Source organism: Clarias gariepinus, chromosome 22 (genome assembly GCF_024256425.1).
Source record: "Clarias gariepinus isolate MV-2021 ecotype Netherlands chromosome 22, CGAR_prim_01v2, whole genome shotgun sequence".
Classification (NCBI taxonomy): Eukaryota; Metazoa; Chordata; class Actinopteri; order Siluriformes; family Clariidae; genus Clarias; species Clarias gariepinus.
In genome coordinates, this window is record NC_071121.1 from 16,142,139 (window position 1) to 16,164,750 (window position 22,612).

The 22,612-nt window shown below is 35.1% G+C and overlaps 1 protein-coding gene across 1 annotated transcript in view; it reads right to left on the reverse strand.

The window, feature by feature from the left end:
* The window catches only part of chl1a (cell adhesion molecule L1-like a), a 41,041-nt gene extending 19,039 nt beyond the window's left edge, over positions 1–22,002 (reverse strand). The window contains exons 1-10 of the mRNA XM_053483369.1: positions 21,925–22,002; positions 11,357–11,507; positions 7,867–7,975; positions 7,514–7,704; positions 7,275–7,397; positions 5,974–6,144; positions 5,696–5,725; positions 5,472–5,574; positions 5,148–5,329; positions 4,309–4,443 (exon numbers count right to left, since the gene is read on the reverse strand). Of these exons, the coding sequence (XP_053339344.1) occupies positions 4,309–4,443; positions 5,148–5,329; positions 5,472–5,574; positions 5,696–5,725; positions 5,974–6,144; positions 7,275–7,397; positions 7,514–7,704; positions 7,867–7,975; positions 11,357–11,438 (1,126 nt within the window). The 5' untranslated portion in view covers positions 11,439–11,507; positions 21,925–22,002. The remainder of the gene's footprint in view (positions 1–4,308; positions 4,444–5,147; positions 5,330–5,471; positions 5,575–5,695; positions 5,726–5,973; positions 6,145–7,274; positions 7,398–7,513; positions 7,705–7,866; positions 7,976–11,356; positions 11,508–21,924) is intronic.
* Positions 22,003–22,612: the final 610 nt, after the last annotated feature.

A 22,612-nucleotide genomic window follows, 5' to 3' on the forward strand; every position in this document is an offset into this window, starting at 1 on the left:
CATATTTGGAAAAAACAGGGATGTGCTGTATATCAGCAATTGTTCACAGGCGCTATTTGGTTGCTTATAAATTATGAAAAAAGGAATCTCAGGGGACAATTCTGTTTATCCAATCCGCCTACTTTTGCATTATTTCTGTAGCTCACCGCTTACTACTTACAGTACAGTAGGTCTGCCTCAATTTACTTCATCTGTGTGTGCTTAAGCAAAATTTCTTGGCCATAACCAACAGATTTAATAAAAAAAAAATGGTTAAATACGTTTGCACTACTACATCAGGCTGGTTCAGACAAAGAACAATCCTAATAACCCTCATGAAAGGTTGTAGTTGACTGCACATCCCCCCAAAACACACACACACACATACACATACACGCACACACACACATTTAATTTGTGCTGCTTTATTAATAAAACTGTGTAACATGTTTGCAGGCCCATGTTTCAGGATTCTGCTATTTTAGGTTTAGTATTAAAAGAGAGGCCACTGAAGTATATGGAACTGCTTGTCATTGTCTCAAAGTTAAAAAATTAGCATATTGTGATAAAGTTCATTATTTTTTGTAATGTACTGATAAACATTAGACTTTCATATATTTTAGATCCATTACACACAACTGAAGAAGTTCAAGCCTTTTATTGTTTCAATATTGATGATTTTGGCATACAACTCATGAAAACCCAAAATTCCTATCTCAAAAAATTAGCATATCATGAAAAGGTTCTCTAAACGAGCTATTAACCTAATCATCTGAATCAACTAATTAACCCTAAACACCTGCAAAAGATTCCTGAGGCTTTTAAAAACTCCCAGCCTGGTTCATTACTCAAAACCGCAATCATGGGTAAGACTGCCGACCTGACTGCTGTCCAGAAGGCCATCATTGACACCCTCAAGCAAGAGGGTAAGACACAGAAAGAAATTTCTGAACAAATAGGCTGTTCCCAGAGTGCTGTATCAAGGGACCTCAGTGGGAAGTCTGTAAGAAGGAAAAAGTGCGGCAAAAAACGCTGCACAACGAGAAGAGGTGACCTGACCCTGAGGAAGATTGTGGAGAAGGACCGATTCCAGACCTTGGGGGACCTGCGGAAGCAGTGGACTGAGTCTGGAGTAGAAACATCCAGAGCCAGCGTGTGCAGGAAATGGGCTACAGGTGCCGCATTCCCCAGGTCAAGCCACTTTTGAACCAGAAACAGCGGCAGAAGCGCCTGACCTGGGCTACAGAGAAGCAGCACTGGACTGATGCTCAGTGGTCCAAAGTACTTTTTTCGGTGAAAGCAAATTTTGCATGTCATTCGGAAATCAAGGTGCCAGAGTCTGGTGGAAGACTGGGAAGAGGGAAATGCCAAAATGCCTGAAGTCCAGTGTCAAGTACCCACAGTCAGTGAGGGGTTCCATGTCAGCTGCTGGTGTTGGTCCACTGTGTTTTATCAAGGGCAGGGTCAATGCAGCTAGCTATCAGGAGATTTTGGAGCACTTCGTGCTCCCATCTGCTGAAAAGCTTTATGGAGATAAAGATTTCATTTTTCAGCCTGACCTGGCACCTGCTCACAGTGCCAAAACCACTGGTAAATGGTTTACTGACCATGGTATTACTGTGCTCAATTGGCCTCCCAACTTTCCTGACCTGAACCCCATAGAGAATCTGTGGGATATTGTGAAGAGAAAGTTGAGAGATGCAAGACCCAACACTCTGGATGAGCTTAAGGCCGCTATCGAAGGCCTCCATAACACCTCAGCAGTGCCACAGGCTGATTGCCTCCATGCCACGCCGCATTGAAGCAGTCATTTCTGCAAAAGAATTCCCGACCAAGTATTGAGTGCATAACTGAATATAATTATTTGAAGGTTGACTTTTTTTTGTATTAAAAACACTTTTTTTTGTTAACTTTTTAAAAAAAACTCTTTTATTGATCGGATGAAATATGCTAATTTTTTAAGGTAGGAATTTTGGGTTTTCATGAGCTGTATGCCAAAATCATCAATATTAAAACAATAAAAGGCTTGAACTACTTCAGTTGTGTGTAATGAATCTAAAATATAAGAAATTCTAATGTTTATCAGTACATTAATGAACAGAAAATAATGAACTTTATCACAAAATGCTAATTTTTTTAGAATGATCTGTAGATGCAAGTGCAAACGTTTTCTTTATTAAAACAATTACAGTTAAAACATACTAAGCCAGAATAATAAAACTGGAAGCACAATACAAACACAAGATAAAAACAAAAGCAGCAACAGCCAATCAAAACAATAGACACTAAGTTATTAAGGGAAATATGAGACTTACTGTATGTGAATGAAATGAAAGGAATTGTCTGTTCAAAATACATAGCAGGATGCCCCATGATGGCTTGACAGTGTTTATTTTTCCTTTTTTTATGATGGATGTGATAGGTCTGTTTAACAGTTTGTGATGATGTTTGCTAAGTGGCATGGCATGCTGGTAACAATAATAAGATCTGAAAACTGACGCCGGTGGTAGGTCAGTGGGTTAAGTCTCTGAGTTACTGATCCAAAGGTTAAGCTTCACCAAATTGCCTAACCAATTCACTGATCAATGAACAAGCAACCCAACTGCTTTGTAAAATCTTCAGCTAGATAAATTCTGAATTAATTAATACTGTATTGTAAGCCCACCTTTTTACAGTGGTATTTGTTGACACAACAGGTAACATTGTGTTCCTGAAAACTTTGGAGGCACAGACCGGATAAACTAAAGTTTACTCAATTTTTTTATTTCTTGATTTTATTTGGAATTAATTTATTTAATTGTTACAAAATTTAATTTAAATGAATTTTATTATTGTACTCTGTAAGTTAGGGGTTATTAAAACTGCCAGAGTCGCTTATGCTAATACACAATAGTTATATTGGTTAACTTATTTGAATAAAATAACAAATTGTGTAACAAAATTTTGACTTTTCTTGTCTTTCTCCTAAAAGTGTTATTTCCTAATTGTATCTGCATAGAAAAGTAAAAAAAAAATATATGAGTTTTGCTTAAACTTAGTTTTACTAACTATTAATTCACACAGCACAGAGCTCCCTGCGCCTACTCTTGCAAAGAGGGATCAGCTGTCTTCAAAAGAGAGCAACACTTTAAAAGAGGATGAACTTTTTGATTCAGGTTACAGAGATGCACCAGGGGGGAGAAACCCATACTACCCTACCCAGAAAGACCTCAACAACTTGGTGAGAGACCTTGGTCTCACAAAGTCCAAAGCCGAAGTTTTGACGTCAAGACTCAAGCTATGAAACTTAGTAGATGAAAGTGTGCATGTAGCAATGTTTAGAGAAAGTGCCACAAGTATTTTTCAATTAAGGCCCACAAATAAAGAAAATAATGGAGTACAATGGAATATCCTTAGCTTACCAGGAAACAAAAAGCTGCATAAAACAGCTTTGTTGCAGTGTTTTGAGGATTCCTTGGAAATCACAAAGCTGAAAACTTGTGAAGACCATGGTGCAAAACATCTGCAAATAGGACTGCAGAATCTACAATGGAACCTTGGATTACGAGGATAATTCATTCCGGAAGTGGGCTTGTATTCTAAAACACTTGTAAATCAAATTTAGTTTTTCCATAAGAAATAATGGCCCAAAAAAAAATAAAAATAAAAATAATGAATACAAAATATTAAATAAAAATAAAACAAATTAACCTGCACTTTACCTTGAAAAAGAGTAGAAATAAATGAATAGATTTTAAACCTTCTAATGAGACTTTCTTTTGCTTTACAAGTGTTCACAGTGTTACAGTAAACAGTACACGCGTGCACAAATGTTGATTATATCAGTGAGAGACGCGCACTCAAGACCCAGCAGGGGAGACGATACCCACAGTTCCACAGTGTAAAAGAGGGAAAACACATAAGCTCAGTTGTGCGTCAAAACAAGAAGCGCATGCGTGATACATGATACTTGGTACTCGAAACCCAAGACTTTCGTTTTTCTAGTAAAAATTTAATATAAGTACTTTGTGAATTTCAAAAATACTGTACTGTTTCATTGTCTTGATCGGGAAAACTAAGTTTTAAGGAAATTGTACCAATTTTACAAGTTTTCTAAATGTACAGTAAGCTAATAGGAAACAACAATTACTATTCAAGAACAAAAAATGTGCTACATTGTGTTATCAATTAAACCTAAATCTAAAAAGAAAGCTGTGCAACTTGTAGCAGTTTTCAAATTAAACATTTAGTTCAGACAAAGGAAATTAATTTAGCAAAATAAGTTGTGTGAAGTAGTGTGAAATAGTTAATGAGGGTATTTGTCTTTTTGTGTGTATATGTTAAACGTACCTAGGAGAGGTTCACCATTCCTCATCCAAGTGATTGTGGGTGGTGGCTTTCCTGAAGCACTGCATCCTATGCTTACTTCTGATCCAATTGGTGCTACTTTATTTTTTATTGGCTCTTGCACCCAGCGTGGCGGCTCTAGGGGGAAAAAATAGGACAGTGATTTTGAAAATGTCCAAATTAAAGCAATACTTTCTTTCCTGTGTAGTTACATAAACTTGTTTAAAAACTGTGGTAATTCGATGAACTATACTAGAAACACCAGGTCATTCTTAGATTGTAATTTAACCTTTATTTTCGTATTTCAGAACATCTGCAGTTTCCCCAAAAGTGAAATGTGTTGAAAATTTTTTTTTGATCCTTAGCCCATGTGATTAGACCAACCACTAGTAAGCATTTTTATAAATAAAAGTGGTATGTTAGGCAAGACAAATTATTAGATTGTATTTCTCTTTTCATCTCTTATTTGCACACTTTTTGTAATTATTCTTCTAGATATTACAATCATATAAATTTATTTCAGACTAAATGTGATATCATTCGCGTGGAATTTAATTGCACACTTATAAATGCGCTTTGTTTAAATGCACAACACCTTTTGTTGAATTTTGAGATGAACTAATGATTTTTCCAAGGTTGGTTTTGTTATGACATAAAGGCATTTTCCATTTAAATTTTAAATTAAAATATCTTTCCCTCCTGTTGGCTGACTGCAATGAAACAAAGCCTATATGTTAACTTACAGTAAGCTCGGCCAAATACACCTGTGTAAACCTCATTAAAATTCCATTTAGTAATTTTTATGTGATGCATGCACAAACAGAATAAGGATAAATTTAAACCTTCTATGGCAATGTCGAACAAATGAATGGCTTCACCAGCAGAATTCTTCGACTTGCACATGTATTTCCCACTGTCATCTTCTGTGACATTTGTTATAATCAACAATTTTCCATAGTTCTTGATGTTGGTCCGTTGTGGTAATTTCCCTTCTGTCTTGCTCCATTCTATTATTGGTGTGGGGCTAATAGAAAGAGTATGAACTAAAATAATGCAGGTCATGCACATTTCTGTATATTGTAAGGTAAGGTTAATGCTAACACTGATAATTCTGAATGTTATTTCTGAGAGTTAACTAAGATTTTACAACAGGAGCGCAAACTTACAATCCCTCTGCAATACACTCAATTTCAAGATCCTGTCCTTGCACCAGATATTTTTGGGACAGATCACCAGAGGGCACCAGAAGATTTGGTTTTCTATTAGAAACTGACAATGCAAAATCCAAACATTAATATTGTAATATGTAACTCAAATATAAACCAAGGTAATCAGTAACTTTGTTAATCAGTTAAAAGAAAAAGACTAATTTAACAGATATTTGACTCACTTGTGACATCTGTTTCACCAGTTGAGTTTGCTGCAGAGAAAAGTGTAATAAGTGCAAGCATTTTATTAAATAACTGCACCAGAACAATAATGTCAAAAAACAAACCAATATTATTTGTGGGGACTACATTTTAGAATACACTAACAAAATTGCTTGTCTTATTTTAATATTCTACTCCAGAATAAGAGATTATTTGCTACAAACATCAGTTTTTAAAAAGGTTTTTAATTATTCAATGTATATCTCATGAGACATATAAAATAAAGAGTGTGACATACAGGACATGACCACAATAGCCATGGGACTTTTCTGGACAATCGTGCGAATTCCTGGGAAAGACGCATAACAGCAGTAGTCGCTACGGTTGTCTTTTTCTAGCACATTTGAAATGTAAAGGTTCCCATTCAACCCCATGGAAACTCGATCATCCTGTTCAATGTGTTGAAGACCTGCAAACAGTACCAAGAAACCAGCTGTGTAAAAAACACTTCGTTTTATGATACAGTAAACATTGCTCTTTAGAGATTTGTGTACCCTTTAGAGCCCTTTAGAGATTTGTGCATAAAAACAGCAAATATTAATCAATAAAAAATAACACATATAATAAGTACTTCCTGAGTACAGCAAGTGTTATCTTGATAAACACCAATGACACAAGCAAATCATGGTCTCTGAGCTGATGCATGCAGAATATGGTGGATAGCACATTTGTTTACTGTAAGTGTTTAAGTAAGCAGCAGTGGATGTCTTGGAGGAAGCATGTAATACTTTTCACCCAACTTTGTTGATAATTTTCACCTGTGTTACTCAACCCTAACCTTAACTAGCATTAACTGTTGAGGGTAAAGTTGAGTCTCTTTAATACACTCTGCTGAGGTTTTTTTGGTGTACTACAAACAATGGCAAATGAAACTGAATAAAGGTTGATGGACTTGTAGCTAATAGACTTAGAGCTATAGATGTTACTTTGACTAAAATTATTGCACTGCAGAAATGAGTGAAGACATTGGAGGAGAAGGTCAGTATAATGTTTAACTTGAAAATACTACTAGGTGGACAAATGACAGTTGGTGTGATCTGTGTCACTGCAACATGCAGTTGCATTTCTGGGGAGGTCCATGTCAGGCTACGCAATAGGGCACTTGGCTACATGAGACCAAGGGATAAACCTAATGCAGAAGCACAAATCAGCCTTTAGCCAGGTAAGTACAGCCAATTTTGCTCCCTTGGCTGACATCCATGGGTAGGTGCCGCATCCTCAGGATTCATGGAGTTTGCATTTTCTCCTCATGCTTGGTGGTTTTTCTTCAGGTTACCTCAATTTCCATAGCAGGGCACAAGCATGCACACCCTCACATACTTTATTACACGCTATGAGCAATTTAGACATTCCAGTTTGCATGTCTTACACTGTATGTCTTTGGACTGTTGGAGGTAACAGCTCCCGGGAAAACGCATCAAGCACAGGGAGAACATGCAAATTCCACACCTGAAGGTGGGACTGGTGACTGACTGGTGCACCTTGGAGATGGGAGGCCACAATAATAATCCTTATTACATCAATCTAAAAATTACTAACCAATATTCATCCAGTAAAGGTTGCGAGGTAAAATGCCTTCTGGTGGGTTACATTCCAAAACCACTGGATCCCCCACTTTAACCACAGCTGGCAGTACATGTTGTTTTGGAAATTTTGGTGAAGCTTTTGGATAAATTGCAAAAAGGAAAAAATATGAATAGTTAGAAAACGCAAAGTCCTATCAGCAATATATATCATGTAATAAGCAACAGCACTGATATTTCTGGAAAATAACTTACCAGGTACAATGAAATGTGTTTCCTTTGACATTGCTACTCCCAACTTATTGGATGCATAGCATCTGTATTTACCCTGGTATTCTGCAAGGTATTTGTTGTTTGGAATAACAAAACTTCCACTGTTTTCAAAGCTTTTGAGTCTTGGTTCATTATGTGGGTTAAAGTTCAGGCCATTTTTAGTCCAGTGAATCCTATTAATTAAAAAATTCATACAACAAAAATTAGACTTCTTAACCAACCTAATTTGTATTTACTGTAATAAATACCACCAAACCTAAGCTGTACAAATATCTGTGGGATTTATAATAGAGGGAAAAAAAACATCATATGTTTATGTCATGTGCTGGACTCACACTGGTTTTGGATTTCCTGTGGCTTCACATGTCAAAGTGAAATTATGATCAATTGGAAGTGCAACAATTGATCCCACAGACTGTGCTGTGATTGTGGGTGGCTGCTCCACTGCAGGAAAAATATCAAAAAATTATTTGAGATTTAAAATATCATTGTTGTCATAGGTTAAAAAAAATATCATAAATATACTGTATGTGCATTCATTTCTACATAAAATTACAGTGCAGTAGCTTTTTTTAAAGGGAGAGAGGCGGGGGGGAGAAATACAAAAAATAAGGAACATGGGAAGAAATATGAAATAGGAAAATATGCATGTGAAACATATAATAATCATATTGTTAGTCACTTTAAAAAAATCATTATTATTTTGTTCTTTATTGGTATTTTTATTATATTCTATACTGTAGAGTGTACCACTTCTAATGTAACTACTCAGGACATCTTTTTTAAATTAAAGAATGTATAGTTAAAGAACTGCATATCACAGAAATACACATGCGCAGCTTTAAATCATGTGTATATCATAACAAAGAACGATCATCCATTGAGTAAATGGAGCATCATCCATCCAAATTTTTTTAAAGATGCATATTATTTATTTGTAACTTTTAAATTCACTTCCACATCACAAAAATTGTGTATTATTGTCAAATTACCAACAGAATGAAGTAGCACATTTGAAAATTACTGTGTGGTGGTTAGATCTTTGACAATATTTTCAAGTCTCTATTGATGTTTGCTACAAATCCATCGAGAGATTAGTCCTGACTTACGTGGAATGAATGGTACTGTATTTGGCTGATGAGGCAGCCACTCATAGCAAGTTTATGTTTGAAAATTCTTTTTGTTTCTACCAACCTTTTCAAAATCAAGGAATTAGCAATAATTTTATCTTGTCAACATGTTTCTGGTACACAGACAAAATATTGCACATTCTAATATTTCATTGGGCCACCATCAGCTTTGATTGTAGTGCACATTTGCCATGTCTGTTTCAAAAGATTATCTGTGGGGCTAAGATCAGGACTCTGACCAGTTAATGTGTGAAAATGAATCTTTATGTTCCCAGAAATACTTTTTCACATTATAAGTTTGGCCAAATGAATCTTTGCATTGTTATTCTGTAATATGCCCAAGCCATCAGGGGAAAGAAATCCATTGATGTCACATTCTGATGACATTCAAACAGCATAACATTTGCTAAGCTTGGACCTGGCCAACTGAAGCAACCCCAGATTATACCACTGCCTCCAGAGGCTTGTATGTTGGGCATGAAGTGTGCATTAGTTTATGCACTCCTGAAAAGATAGTCACTCTAGTATCTGGACTCAACATACCATATTACCTTGTTCCATTGTGCTAAAGTCTAACCTTTCGTTTCTTGCAAATAGCAGCTTTTTCCAATTTGCCTCACTAAAAACTTGTTTTTATATGACCACACAGCTGTTTAGTCCCAACCCAAGTTATTACATTGTGATAATTATGGCTTACCGCTAAAGAAACCCCAAATTCAGTATCTCAGAAAATTTGACTTTAAAATTAAGATGAATAAAAAAAAAAATTATAATTTTAACACAGAAATGTTGGACTACTGAAAAGTATGAACATGTACAGTATAGCTCTCATTACTTGGTCAGGGCTTGACTGCATGAATTACTGCAGCAATGCGGTGTGGCATGGAGGGGATTAGTCTGTGGCACTCCTGACATGTTATGGAAGCCCAGGTTGCTCTGATAGCCTTCAGCTCTTTTGTGTTTTTGAGTCTAGTGTCTTGCATCTTCTTTATCATGGTACCCCATAGATTCTCTACGGAGTTTAGATGAAATAAGTTTGCTGGTCCAAGCACAGGGATACCATGATGCTTAAACCAGATATATGTACTTTTGGGAGTGTGGGCAGGTGCCAAGTTCTGCTGGAAAACGAAATCAGCATCTCTATAAAGCTGGTCAGCAGAGGGAAGTATGAAGTGCTCTAAAACTTCCTGATTGACGGCTGTACTGACCTTGGACCTGATAAAACACAGTACACCAACACCAGCAGGGACCAAGCAACTTGGATTCTGTGCCTCTCCTCTCTTCCTCCAGACCTTGATTTCCAAATGAAATGGAATAAAGAGGACTTTGGCCCACTGTTTCACAATATTAAAATTTTCTGAGATGCTGAATTTTGGCTTTTCATTAGCTGTAAGCCATAATAATCAAAATTAAAAGGACTAAACACTTGAAATATATTATTCTGTGTGTATTAAATCTATATGAGTTTCACTTTTTGAATTGAACTACGGAAATAAATCAACTTTTCGATGATATTCTAATTTATTGATATGCACCTGTAAGTGATCTCTATTTCTATTTTTTTTCCGACCACATTTTATCTATGAAGTTGACAATTCAGCAGGACTTGCAGGCTTTAATAAGGTTCTTAACACAATTCTCGTAATTTTAATGTTTCTTTGTTTGGTGCAGTACAAACAATATAAACATTTTAAAACAGGGACTTTACTGGGCAGGAGATATAATTTTGTAAAATTTTCTTTTTGAACTGATCATTAGTTTTGCATCACATTATAAAATGAAAAAAAAAGGAATACATTAAACACGTAAACTTATACATTTACTATTTTAGCTCTGTGACCTTTTTTCAGGTTTAATCATGAATAACAGAAAACAATAAAAAAAACATTTTGAGACATACAAAAACACATTTTGCACGACACACAGCTGGCAGATTTTAAAGCAATATCAACACTTCATGATGAGTAAAGTGAAGATATTTTCTGTCCTATACAGTGGCTGCAACGAGTAATTTGACTATTTTCAAAAGATTTTTTAAGCATGATTAAGCCGAAAGATATGACGATTTACACTTCGTTCCTGGTGTTGCTTTGTGTTGAAAAGATAATGTATGTGGAAAACTGTGGAAAGCTGGTTACTTTTTCTGGTTCTGTCCCCTATTTCTGTAATGTTATAAATCTTAGGTAATGACTGACAGACACCCGCTCAGTTGATGGACAGGAAGATGTCATATGTTACTGTACTATAATAGGTAGCTGTCATGTCAAGGGGACTAAAACTGTTAGAGGCAGAGGCTGATAAGGCTTTAAACTGAATTATTATTAATACTAAAATGCATACACTATTAACCCAAACCCAGCTGCAGGCTGTTTTATCCATTGTGCCAAATCTGTTGAAGATGGAGTTGTTGTTGTTTGAATAATTAATAAAAGTCATACTAATATACAGTAGCTAACTATTTAAAAAAATCTATATCAGTTTGCAATGCTGGGTTCATTTTAAAAACGAAAAACAATAAAATGGTTATACTCAATATGTTTAAAAATGATTGCAGGTATAATTTTGTGTAAATACACATTTATTAAACACGTTTTACATAAAATGTTATTAGAATGTATTAGTTAAAAAATGCACCCAGTATAAAAGGATTATGCAGTAAGCATCCAGTGAGACATTTTATGACCAGGCTACTTACCCTGCGAAGGTACATATAGACTATATCCAATAGAAATGAAGGTGAACAGGAGCCCAGCATCAATGATCCTAAGTACACTCATCCCATCAACCTGGGCTGGGCACTGATTCCCACCAACTTCTTAGTCAACACACGTCACAGCAAAAGAGATCTACGTTAAGAAAAATTAAAGTAAAAAATATGGTAGTCAGGGTGGACATTTTAAAAAGTTTTAGGGCTTGGGTTTGGCACAAGGGCGGCAATAACAAACATGGACACAAGGCGATGTCTTACAGAAAAGGGGTAATTTTATTTAAGATAAAAGAGAAGGAAAGGGTTAAAGGAGGGAAAAAGGTAAAAAGGGAAGGAAAGGTGTACATGTGCAGGTCTGGTATGCAGTGCCCCGCTGGCATGCAGAGTGGTACATGCTCGCGGCTGTCCTCGCCGCTGGGATCAAAGGGCGGAATACCATTCATGAAGTCCCTGGGGCACATTCCATTGCCCCCCTCGCGTGCGACTCTTTCCCGATTTCTTCTCACGACTTTGCTCAGTGACTTCTTTTAGTTATACACTGATAAGCCAACAGACCCCGCTCTACATTCCCTGCTGTATTTTATAGCATGGGGAGAAGTACCCATTAGTACCTACACCCATTAGTGGGGATTAATCATCGTCTTCCATTGTTTCTGTCCTAAAGAAACCCCATCCTTCTTCCCTCAATGACTATTGCCCTGTAGCCCTCACCTCAGTAGTTATGAAGCGCTTTGAACGGCTGGTCAGAGACTTCATTATCTCCTTACTACCTGACACACTGTACCCATTACAGTTTGCAAACCACCCGAACCGCTCTACAGATGATGCCGTCTCTTATCTTCTCCACACATTACTTACCTACCTGGACACTCGAAAAGGAATTATGTTAAAATGCTCTTTATTGACTACAGCTCAGTATTTAATACCATAATTCCCTCCACACTCACCACCAAGCTTCAGCACCTGGGACTCAGCTCATCTATGTGTCAGTGGATCTTCAATTTCATAACTGGCAGACCACAGGCAGTAAGGATGGGCGGACATGTCTCAACCTCCCTCACTCTCAGCACTGGAGCCCCCCAGGGTTGTGTTCTGAGCCCCCTGCTGAATTCTTTGTACACATACAGTACGACTGCATGGCCACTACCAACTCCACCACCGTCATCAAGTTTGCTGACAACACCATAGTGGTTGGCCTAATCACGAACAACGATAAGACGGGCTACCTAGAGGAGATGGTAAATCTGAAGAAAAGGTGCCAGAGGGACAATCTCCTCCTAAACGTCAGCAAGACAAAGGAGCTAATAGTGGACTTAAGTACAAAGCACGAGAGGAACTAAAGACCCCCATCATCAACAGGAGCCCAGTGGAAAGAGTGAACAGCTTCAGATACCTCTGTGTTTACATCACGCAGGACCTGTCATGGTCCTGTCACATCAACACCATGGTGAAAAAGCGCATCTACCACATCAGATGTTTAAGAGACTTTAGGCTGCCCTCCAAGGTACTTAGAAACGTTGACTCCTGCACCATAGAGAGCTTGACGGGAAACTTCACAACCTGGTTCGGGAATAGCACCATGCAGGATAGGCGAGCCCTACAGAGGGTGGTGCGATCAGCTGAGCGCATCATCCGCTTCGAGCTTCCTGACTTGCACTCAATCTACAGCAAGTGGTGCTGGACCAAGCCAGGAAGATCGTGAAGGCCCTCAGACACCCCAGCAATGGACTATCCTTTCTGTTGTGGTCAGGAAGGCCAACACAGAGAGTCAGTATCAGGGTCAGAGTCAGGAGGAGCTTCTTCCTTCAGGCGACAAGGTCTCTCAACCACAACACCACACAGGACTAATACCATTTTTAAAACATCCACAATCATGACATTGTCTCTCGCACTCATCCTGGACACTCATGGACACATTCACGAGCACTTCATTTTTATGTCTCATTCTTGGATGATGCACACAAGTCACTTTAATAATAAGTCAGTTTCATGCATATTTGCACCCCCTCCCCCAGTCATTATTCTTTATTTATACAAAAAGTTAATTTTTTTCTATATTTTTATTGCACAAAATATTTTTATTTTTATTTGTACAGAAATATTTTTACTTTGTTTTTTCACCTAGTTAAATTTTATTTTTTATTTAATTTTATTTTCTACTTTTTTATTCATATTTATTTCTTATAAATAAGCTTTTACTTTTAAGGTCACTGGCGGTCGTGTAAACATTTTACTGCATATCGTACTGTGTATGACTTTAGATGTGACAAATAAAATTTGTATTTGAATTTGAGCCGGTGCCCATTCCAGCAGCCCCGCCCCTTCGCACACCTGCAGAAGGAGAGGCAGCCTACCTAGTGAGCTTCGGAGTGAGCAAGGAGTGATATAAGATTTAGGGGCACACCTATTACAGGCACATGTAATAAGGCATGTAAAGAGGGCAATTCTGTAAAACAACCTTTCAATAACAATATATTTTACCAAAGTTAATTTTTTACTATACTATAATAACAGATATGTCAACATCTGATGATTCAAATACTTATGTGATGTGTTTCTTCAAGTTTTTAAAGCATTTGTTTTATTTTAAGTGCATGATTTTTCATAATTAGGTAAGTGCCATTTTCAGAAATGTCACATCCATAACAGTATACAGTATATTCCTCAAGAATGGGCACTGGAAAATTATAATAAAGTAACTATCTTATACGGTGGCCGTGAAGTGCAAAACAAATTAACAAAACTGAAAACAAAATAAGAAAACCCAAAACAAAAAAACTAATTTAAAACCAAATCAACAAAACGGAAAAAACAAAATAACTAATATCTGACTGTATATAATATCTGACTGTATATCTTAAATGAAAGATGTCTCGTCCAATTAGCGGTAAGCATTTCATTCACAAACTACTGTATACCTACCTTTTCCGGTTTGTATCTGACTGGCCGAGAAGTGCAATACAAATTAACAAAACGGAAAACAAATTAACAAATTCAAAACCAGGTTAACAAATCCGAAAACAAAATAACAAAACCAAAAACAAAACAACAAAACTCCCCCCCCTCCAAAAAAAATTGTTTTGGGTTTTGTTATTTGGTTTTTAATTTGTTTTCCGTTTTGTTAATTTGTATTGCACTTCTCGGCCAGTCAGATATTAGTTATTTTGTTTTCCGTTTTGTTAATTTGGTTTTAAATTTGTTATTTTGTTTTGGGTTTTGTTATTTTGTTTTCAGTTTTGTTAATTAGTTTTGCACTTCAGGGCCACCGTAATCTTAGGTTCTGTGAAGAGGCATCCATTCATTATCTGGGTATAGCCGATTAATGCTTCTGGTTGTGCATTTTAATTTGAAGAATTCCTAAAAAAGATCATCACATCTATAACATGTGTATTTTGCCTAAAATATAAAAGATAAACAGATATTATTCTGATTTTTAACCTCTATCAACAAGGGTTTAATAAAATATAAACTAATGGTTCAGTATATTGGTAAAAAAAATCTTCTCTAAGAGTTACGTTACATCCATAACACATAATGTCATGTCCATAATGCTTGAATTGACGAAGACATAATAATGTTTTGCTTTTTACCGTAAATACAGTATATCATACATTTTACTGCAATAAACCATATTTTCATATGTTTTTAACTGTTAAATTTAAGGTCTTACTCTGTAAAACTAATTACAGTTTTTTACTGTAAATTCTATGGTTATCGCAAGTTTTGTGAAATGCAGTTTTATCCAGTAGCATTTACATAGTATTTTACTGTTAAATTTATTTAACATTTTTACAATGTAAAAATCAATTGGAACAACAGATAACACTTAGAATTATTAGCTGCATTGACATGGATCCCAATATTTTATTTACTAATTTCAATAATAACTCAATCAGAAGAAAAAATGCACTATGTAACCACCAGAATAAGAACAAACTGGAGATTTTTTTATTCAAATTAGAGAGAAGGTATAACCCTTTAATAATCATTTTGGAAGGAAATTATTAACTATGTAAATACAGTATTGATACACTAATTTTTCTTATGTTGTGATAAATATATTCCTTTTATGTACATTTGCCCTATGTGGGGGTAACATTAAGTGAACTGATGAGCTTCTAGAAGGGGAGTTTATTGTTCTTAATAAGTACAGTATATGTTTGTTTTCCACCTGTTTCAAAAGTACAAGAGCTCTATGTGCTCCTGAGATTGCGGCTTAATTAGAAAGAACAGCAATCATGCAAACAATTTTCCTCAGACACAATGTTGAAAAAAGACTCTTCTTCTTCTGTTAAATTTATAGCAAATTTAATGCTTTACACTGAAAAGAAACACATTGTGCATGTAAAAAAAAAAGTACAATTTAATTAAATGCTTTGAGCATGTAAATGCAGATCTTTTCAGACTAGTTGTATTACTGGTAAGGCTGAAACCCCTAATTGGGAAAATTTAAACCATATAACCATGCACGAATGGAGGAGTATCTTTCCTTTACACATCTTTTATTCTACAGTATTAACTTTAAAGATCCTTTAGTTAATTACTTGTAATGATTACTTAGTCATTAATAATAACTTGGCAGTAATAATTATTAAGCAGAATGTTACATTTGTCCTACAGAACCACTATAGCTTTTTTATCTATTCTTTAAAAAAAATTTTTAATAATATGCAGAGGATAAGGTTAGATGGAGGCAGGTCATTCGTCATGGCGACCCCTGAAAGGGAACAGCCGAAAGACAAAGAAGAAGAAGATGAAGAAGGCCTTATCTTAAGACAAAATTATATTATCACATACTGAAGTATAATTGAAACATATAAACAGAACTGAGATTTATACCACTGCAACATAATTAGTTTCATATGTTTTCAGGTGCATGTATTGGTGCCATGAACTTTTTTTGTGAACTGCTTACAATATTTCTCCTGAATGTAAAATATAATTGTTATTTAGAATGTATATTTAAAGGAAATGACAGCATCGCAACACATCAAAATAACCCAAGATCACAGTATTTGCTGAGCTTTAATAACTCAAATAAAAAAATGCAAATAATTTGTTAAAAATAGGGTTAATGCTTTGGCTAAATAACACTAATAAATCAGTATTTGGTGGAATAACCCTGATTTGCAATTACAGCTTTCATACGTTTTGGCTCTCCACTAGTTTTTCACATTGCTGTTGAGTAACTCTATACCACTCTTTTTGCAAAAAAGCAAACAGCTCAGCTTTGCTTGATGGTTTGTGACCATCCATCTTTTTCTTGATGACATTCCAGAAGTTTTCTGGAGCAAGTTGCAGTGTCTCCTTTATTTATTTATTTTTTCTAGAGCTGGATATATATGTCCAATCTATTATATCCAGCTCTGGAGGTTGAAGGTAGTAGGTTACCAACCAATATTACCAGGTTGAAGGAAAATCCATGGTTGCATGGCACCTAATGAACAATCCCAGTCACAGTAAACATGCCAAAGGCTCATTCCAGGCATTCTATCTCAATGATGTGTTTGCAGGACAAGACAACTAAAAGACCCACCAGCCTTGTCAAATAAAAAATGTTAATAGCAAGAGAACAATGAAAGAAAGAAGGCTCCAGTGCAAACAATTGTAAAAATAAATAAATAAACTGTATCACCTCAGACACAAAAAAGAAACAATATATTTCAGAGTGTAACAACAGGTCTCCAGATTCAAGCCTTTTCATTGTTAAAGGCTAAAAGACCCTAAAGTAAATTTCATTGTTTAAATGGCCATCTAATTTGGTCAAAACATTCTACTTGCCAAACGATTTCCATTACCAGAGAATTACCATATACCATAGAAAATAACCAACCCAAACTCAGTGTCAGGTCTCATACACTATATACCACAATGAGAACTACCGACATAGTAAAGTAAAAAGTGGCTTATCCATCAAAAAACACCTTTACCTGTAGTCTGAACGTCCTCATAACACTACAGCAAACATAAGATATTATTTAATTCTTTTTTCCCCCCTAAGTACAAGTCCTTCTTATTAGTTCAAGTCCATGGATTTTTAATACAGCATTAAGTGGTTATTGGCATGCAAAAATGTATTTAGATCACACTGCAGCATGGTTAGCAAATAATTATTATATAATTCTTTTTAAATGTTCCGTTACACTTTCCTGTAATGTTCTACTTGACTGTGTATATTTAGATAAGTAAGCTTAAGCTAAGGGTTACGTAAAGCTGTTTGCAGAAACTTGTTCGGCAAAAGAACCAAAAAAGATCTTTTAATTTTATCACATACAGATAGCAGTAGCACTCTTTCACAACTACAAACAAAACAGTTAAAAACTGTGTTAATGAAGCCAGTGGTTACATCAAGATGGAGAAACGAATGCTAGATAGTCACTTCCTTCTGTCATTGGAGAGATTTATGTAAAATGGAAATGTGCAAAGATCCCAGAGACTGTCCCATATTATATATATATATATATATATATATATATATATATATATATATATATATAAATAATATTCTTATATATATATATATATATATATATATATATATATATATATATATATATATATAAAAGAATATTATTTATATATATATAAAAGAAAAAAAATAGATAATCAAATCAAATAAATGAAAAGTTACTTACTTAAACAAGGTCGTATTCTTAACAAACCAGTTGAACAGCTTACTCTTACCAAAACACAGAAATTGGACAGAAATTGTTATTTCTATTATTCTATTAAATACATCTATAAATGTCCACGCTCTCAGCATGCTGCATGAAGCCACACACTCTGGTTCTCTCTCTGTCTCTCTCTCTCTATCTCTCTCTCTCCCTCCCTCCCTCCCTCACACACACACACACACACACACACACACACACACAGATGTTTCAAACTACTTGAGCAAAGCACTAAAGGAAAGTCACTCAGTAAACGTGTGTAAGCAAAGCCCCTCCCTAGGCCACAAAGCTCATTTTGCTAAGGACAAACATTCCAGCAAAGCCTGATCTTTTCAAAAGTAATTAACGTATGGCACAGGAAGTGACAGAATTCCTCACCGTCGTATGTAGTAAATTCCAGGTATTATGGTGGTAATTATTTTTTTTTACATGTAAAAATGGGTTTGAAAAAAATTGTCAAAAAAAAAAGGTTGGAACCTTATTGATTAATGCAGTATACACTATTATATAATATTTTTTTATTATTATATATAATCTTATATATAATTATTATTATTATATAAATTATCATTTATCTATTTTTTTTTTGCCAATTATATTATTGCCTATTTAAAATAATGTATAATTCCAAAAGATCTGTCACAAAACAAGTCAGCTTATTGCCAGGCCACCATATACAAATCTGGGTGTTCCCCTGCAATGGCAATATTATTCCGGGCTAAAATTAAAACACAATATAGAAAGGAAATAGTCTGATATGTAAACACAATGACCTCGAATTACTATATAGTATATCAGAAATTCTGTTAGGTCATTTGGGTGGAAGAACTATTCTAGTGAAGATCAGCTCAAAGGTATCAAGTCAGTATAAGGTAGAAAATGGGACTCAGAGGAGACTTTTGTTAAACTCGTTATTCCATGAGGAAAACCAGCAGGTGAACTCAACACGCCTTAAGGTTTTGGAAACACATCAAGACAAACCCTGTCGACCAACGTGAGAGTGTGTTTTTTCGGTGAACCACCTCAGAATTGTTTAATTTGGTTAAAGACTTTTTGGATGTAAGAACATCACAGGAGTTCCACAAATGTAACAGTATTATCTAATAATTATGTACAATTATTATTACATTTTATGTCATAATATATCTTTATTTGATTAAATGATCATTATTAGGTCCATGTACTATGCAGGTGAAGCTATGGGTAAACCACTAGCATACACATACAAACAAACAAAAAGGTTTTAGCCACCATATAGCCAACAGTCTGAATGGAATTTTTGTAATAACGTTTTTTCCTTTTTACACCGTGAGTAACCAGATTTTAAAAGGCCAGTACTTTATTTCTGATTGACGTGCATGCAAAACAGAGACTTACAGTATTTCATTTCTGAATGGAGCAGTTTATGAAAACTATTTGTCTTAACTTTGTTTAATATACAGTAATGTAAGTCAAACAGACTTGCACAAGTTATTGTTGTTGACACCAGTTTGTTCTTCAGAAGTCTTGAACTGAGTCATTTCCTAGAGTGGAAAATATAATTGTTCTAACTGATGGGCGGTATTTTTAAAGATGAATAAGTGGAATAGATGCCCAGACATGTCTAATAAATACAGAGATTAACACGGGAATGTGGCTTTATCATCTCTAAGTGTAAAACACAAACATGTCAAAGCTAGAGTGACAAAACCAGGTTGATTACTTAGCTTTTACAATAATTGGTGGGCTCATGAGACCCTAGGAATTTAAGGAATTAATTATCCTGATCAAATTCTTGTATGCATGTATCTATGTATGTATGTATGTATAAAAAATATGACTTTATAGAAATTTTATATACTGTTGTACAGACAAACCATGCTTATTAAATATTAAAAGAAACAAATAGTTAATAAAAAGTATCAACTTTTGGCATATAACGAAACATTGCAAAACAAGCAAAAAGAAACATTGAAGTACCCTCACTCACTCACTCACTCACTCACTCACTTTCTATGTACAAGGTTTCAGGAGGCCTGGATCCTATGCCAGGTGAGTAGAAGCACTGGGCGGGGTACAACCTGGGTGGGGTGCCAATCCAACTCAGGGCACAAGCATTAACACAGGCCTTACAGGCAATTTAAAAATGCCAGTAAGCCTACTCTGCATGTCTTTGGACTGTGAGAGGAAACCAGGTCACTTGAAGAAAACCCACCAAGCATGCAGAAAACATAAAAAAATTACAGGTGGGCTCTAGCCTTCAACTAGGAGGTGTGAGGCCACAATTCTCATGCCATTATGCCATCATCTTGCCTGAAAATAGACACATGCTTTAAATTTTAAGGCTTTGATTTTTGTCATGTTTCTTGGGTCTTAGTAACTAGCGGTTGCAGCATGAACTCCTAACCATATACATAACATATTCTACTTTGACTTGTACACTATTGTTATTGAAAAGCCAAAAATATTTTATGGGTACCTTTCTCTCAGTGAAAGATGGGCAGGATTGCTGGTTTTTATTTAAAAAAAAAACTTTGTCTTGAATGCTTTTTAAATTTGAAAATATACATTTCAATTTACATTTAACAAGTCCTGTTGTGAAATAGGTTTTAGCATTTGCTACTGAAATACTGTAAAATATTAACCTTTTGAGGCCCAAATTTCCTCAGTATAAAGCCATAAAATATTATTCCAACTATATTGTCTGTATATCCTTGTGTAATCCTAATATGAGCACAGTTAGGCAAAATTATTGTACCAAACCTAAATGTATAATTATCAGGTGCTAATAAAGAGAATTACTGAGAAGAAATATCTGGGGTCTCAGGAGGTTAAAGAAAATTTATTACATTAATAGGATTAAATATCACAACATGATTACTTTGTAAGATACGGAGATTCTGTTTGTTTTGCACACATTCCACATTTGTACCCTTACTAGAAAAATCTCACTAATAAAAATTTACAAACTCTTTATGAAAATTATGAACACCTTATATGCAATGTGTATTAATTTTTTCATGGATGGATGACATTTAAGGCAAATTATAAAAAGAGCACATTTACAGTATGTTAAACAAACATATGCATAATCTTTACAATGGTTCATGTGAAATTATTCATTATGAATGTAATATGATATTATTATGAATGTAATATGATACATTTAAGCTGAAACCTGAAACATTTAAACAAACCTGTTGAATTAGTCAATAAGTCACTCAAGTAAGAATTTACAGAACATACACAAACAAACAGCTCTTTTCTGTCCTGCATTTACGTTTTTGGTTTTTAATTCATACCACATAAAGACATATACTGCATATAACATATTTGTAAACAAAATAGAAATTTCACTGTGTGTCTCTATAATCATTTAATAAGACACATTCCTAAACAAACACACACCCAGACATCTTTGTACAATTTGGATGGCTTTTGACCTAGGACACATTACATAGAGGAGCTGCATACTCCTGCATACAACACTGTTCATGAGTGTCACGCATGAAGTACTGTATGCATTTAGACTCAATGATAAACTGGTGATCAGTTGGATATGTAGGATCAGAATTACAAAAATCCATCAACACGTCAGCAGATGTGAACATTAATGTTAGTATTATATCCCTAAAAATAAATATTGTACACATCAATATTTGTTGACATCCTTAATGTATATAAGACAATGATCATATCATCAACATAAGGTACTGTATAACCCTTTAATAATCATTTTAGATTATGCTATAAACATAGCATCTTAATATTTCTTAAAATTTCTAGCTTGTAACGTTCATATACTGCTTATAATAAATAACATCTGAAAGCAGTCTACTCTAAAAAAGTTCTGGATTTCCTTTAGGAAAAATGTTTCATTATAGAAAGGTAATAAAATACTCTTACCTTCAACAACTTCTCTCTCCCTGACACCTGTGTAATATCTTACAAATATTTAGTCCTGTAGTGAAAATAGACAAGCATGAACAAAGCCATGAAAGTTCCTAGAACTGACCGCAGATACCATATAACAAACCTATGATCGTCTACTGACAGCTGGAACCTGTAAAACCAGTGGGTTTGCACTCAGGCTGTGAAAAAAAAAAAAAAAAACGGTATGTACATTTAAATAGTGTACGCCTTGGGCTCAAATTGCAAAAACATCTGCAAAAGAAACTATATGGATTGTAAAAAGTGTATATATGTTTTGGATAACTCATGCTTTTACAGTTTTTCTCGATTGCTAAAACACATTTCTTGAAACTATGCCTCATATTCTCACAACAGTAAACACAAATCCATAACATCTCACTTAAGTTCCCAAACATCCTATTTTCAGGTCAAAATGAAGCTCTACACTCAAAACTATTCACTCTTGCTGAAAAACCAAACTTTGCCCTCAGACATCAAACACAAGCCCTCAAAAACACACACACTACAACAGAGTTTTGCACACTGGTACAATTAATTCAAAACAATAGTTCCAAAACAATTAGGTTGCTTATGGTTCTCCCCTTCAAAAACCTTTTCACATGATGAACACAAAAGACGCAACCAATGTATGTACAGTGGCACATTTTTATTCATGTACTAT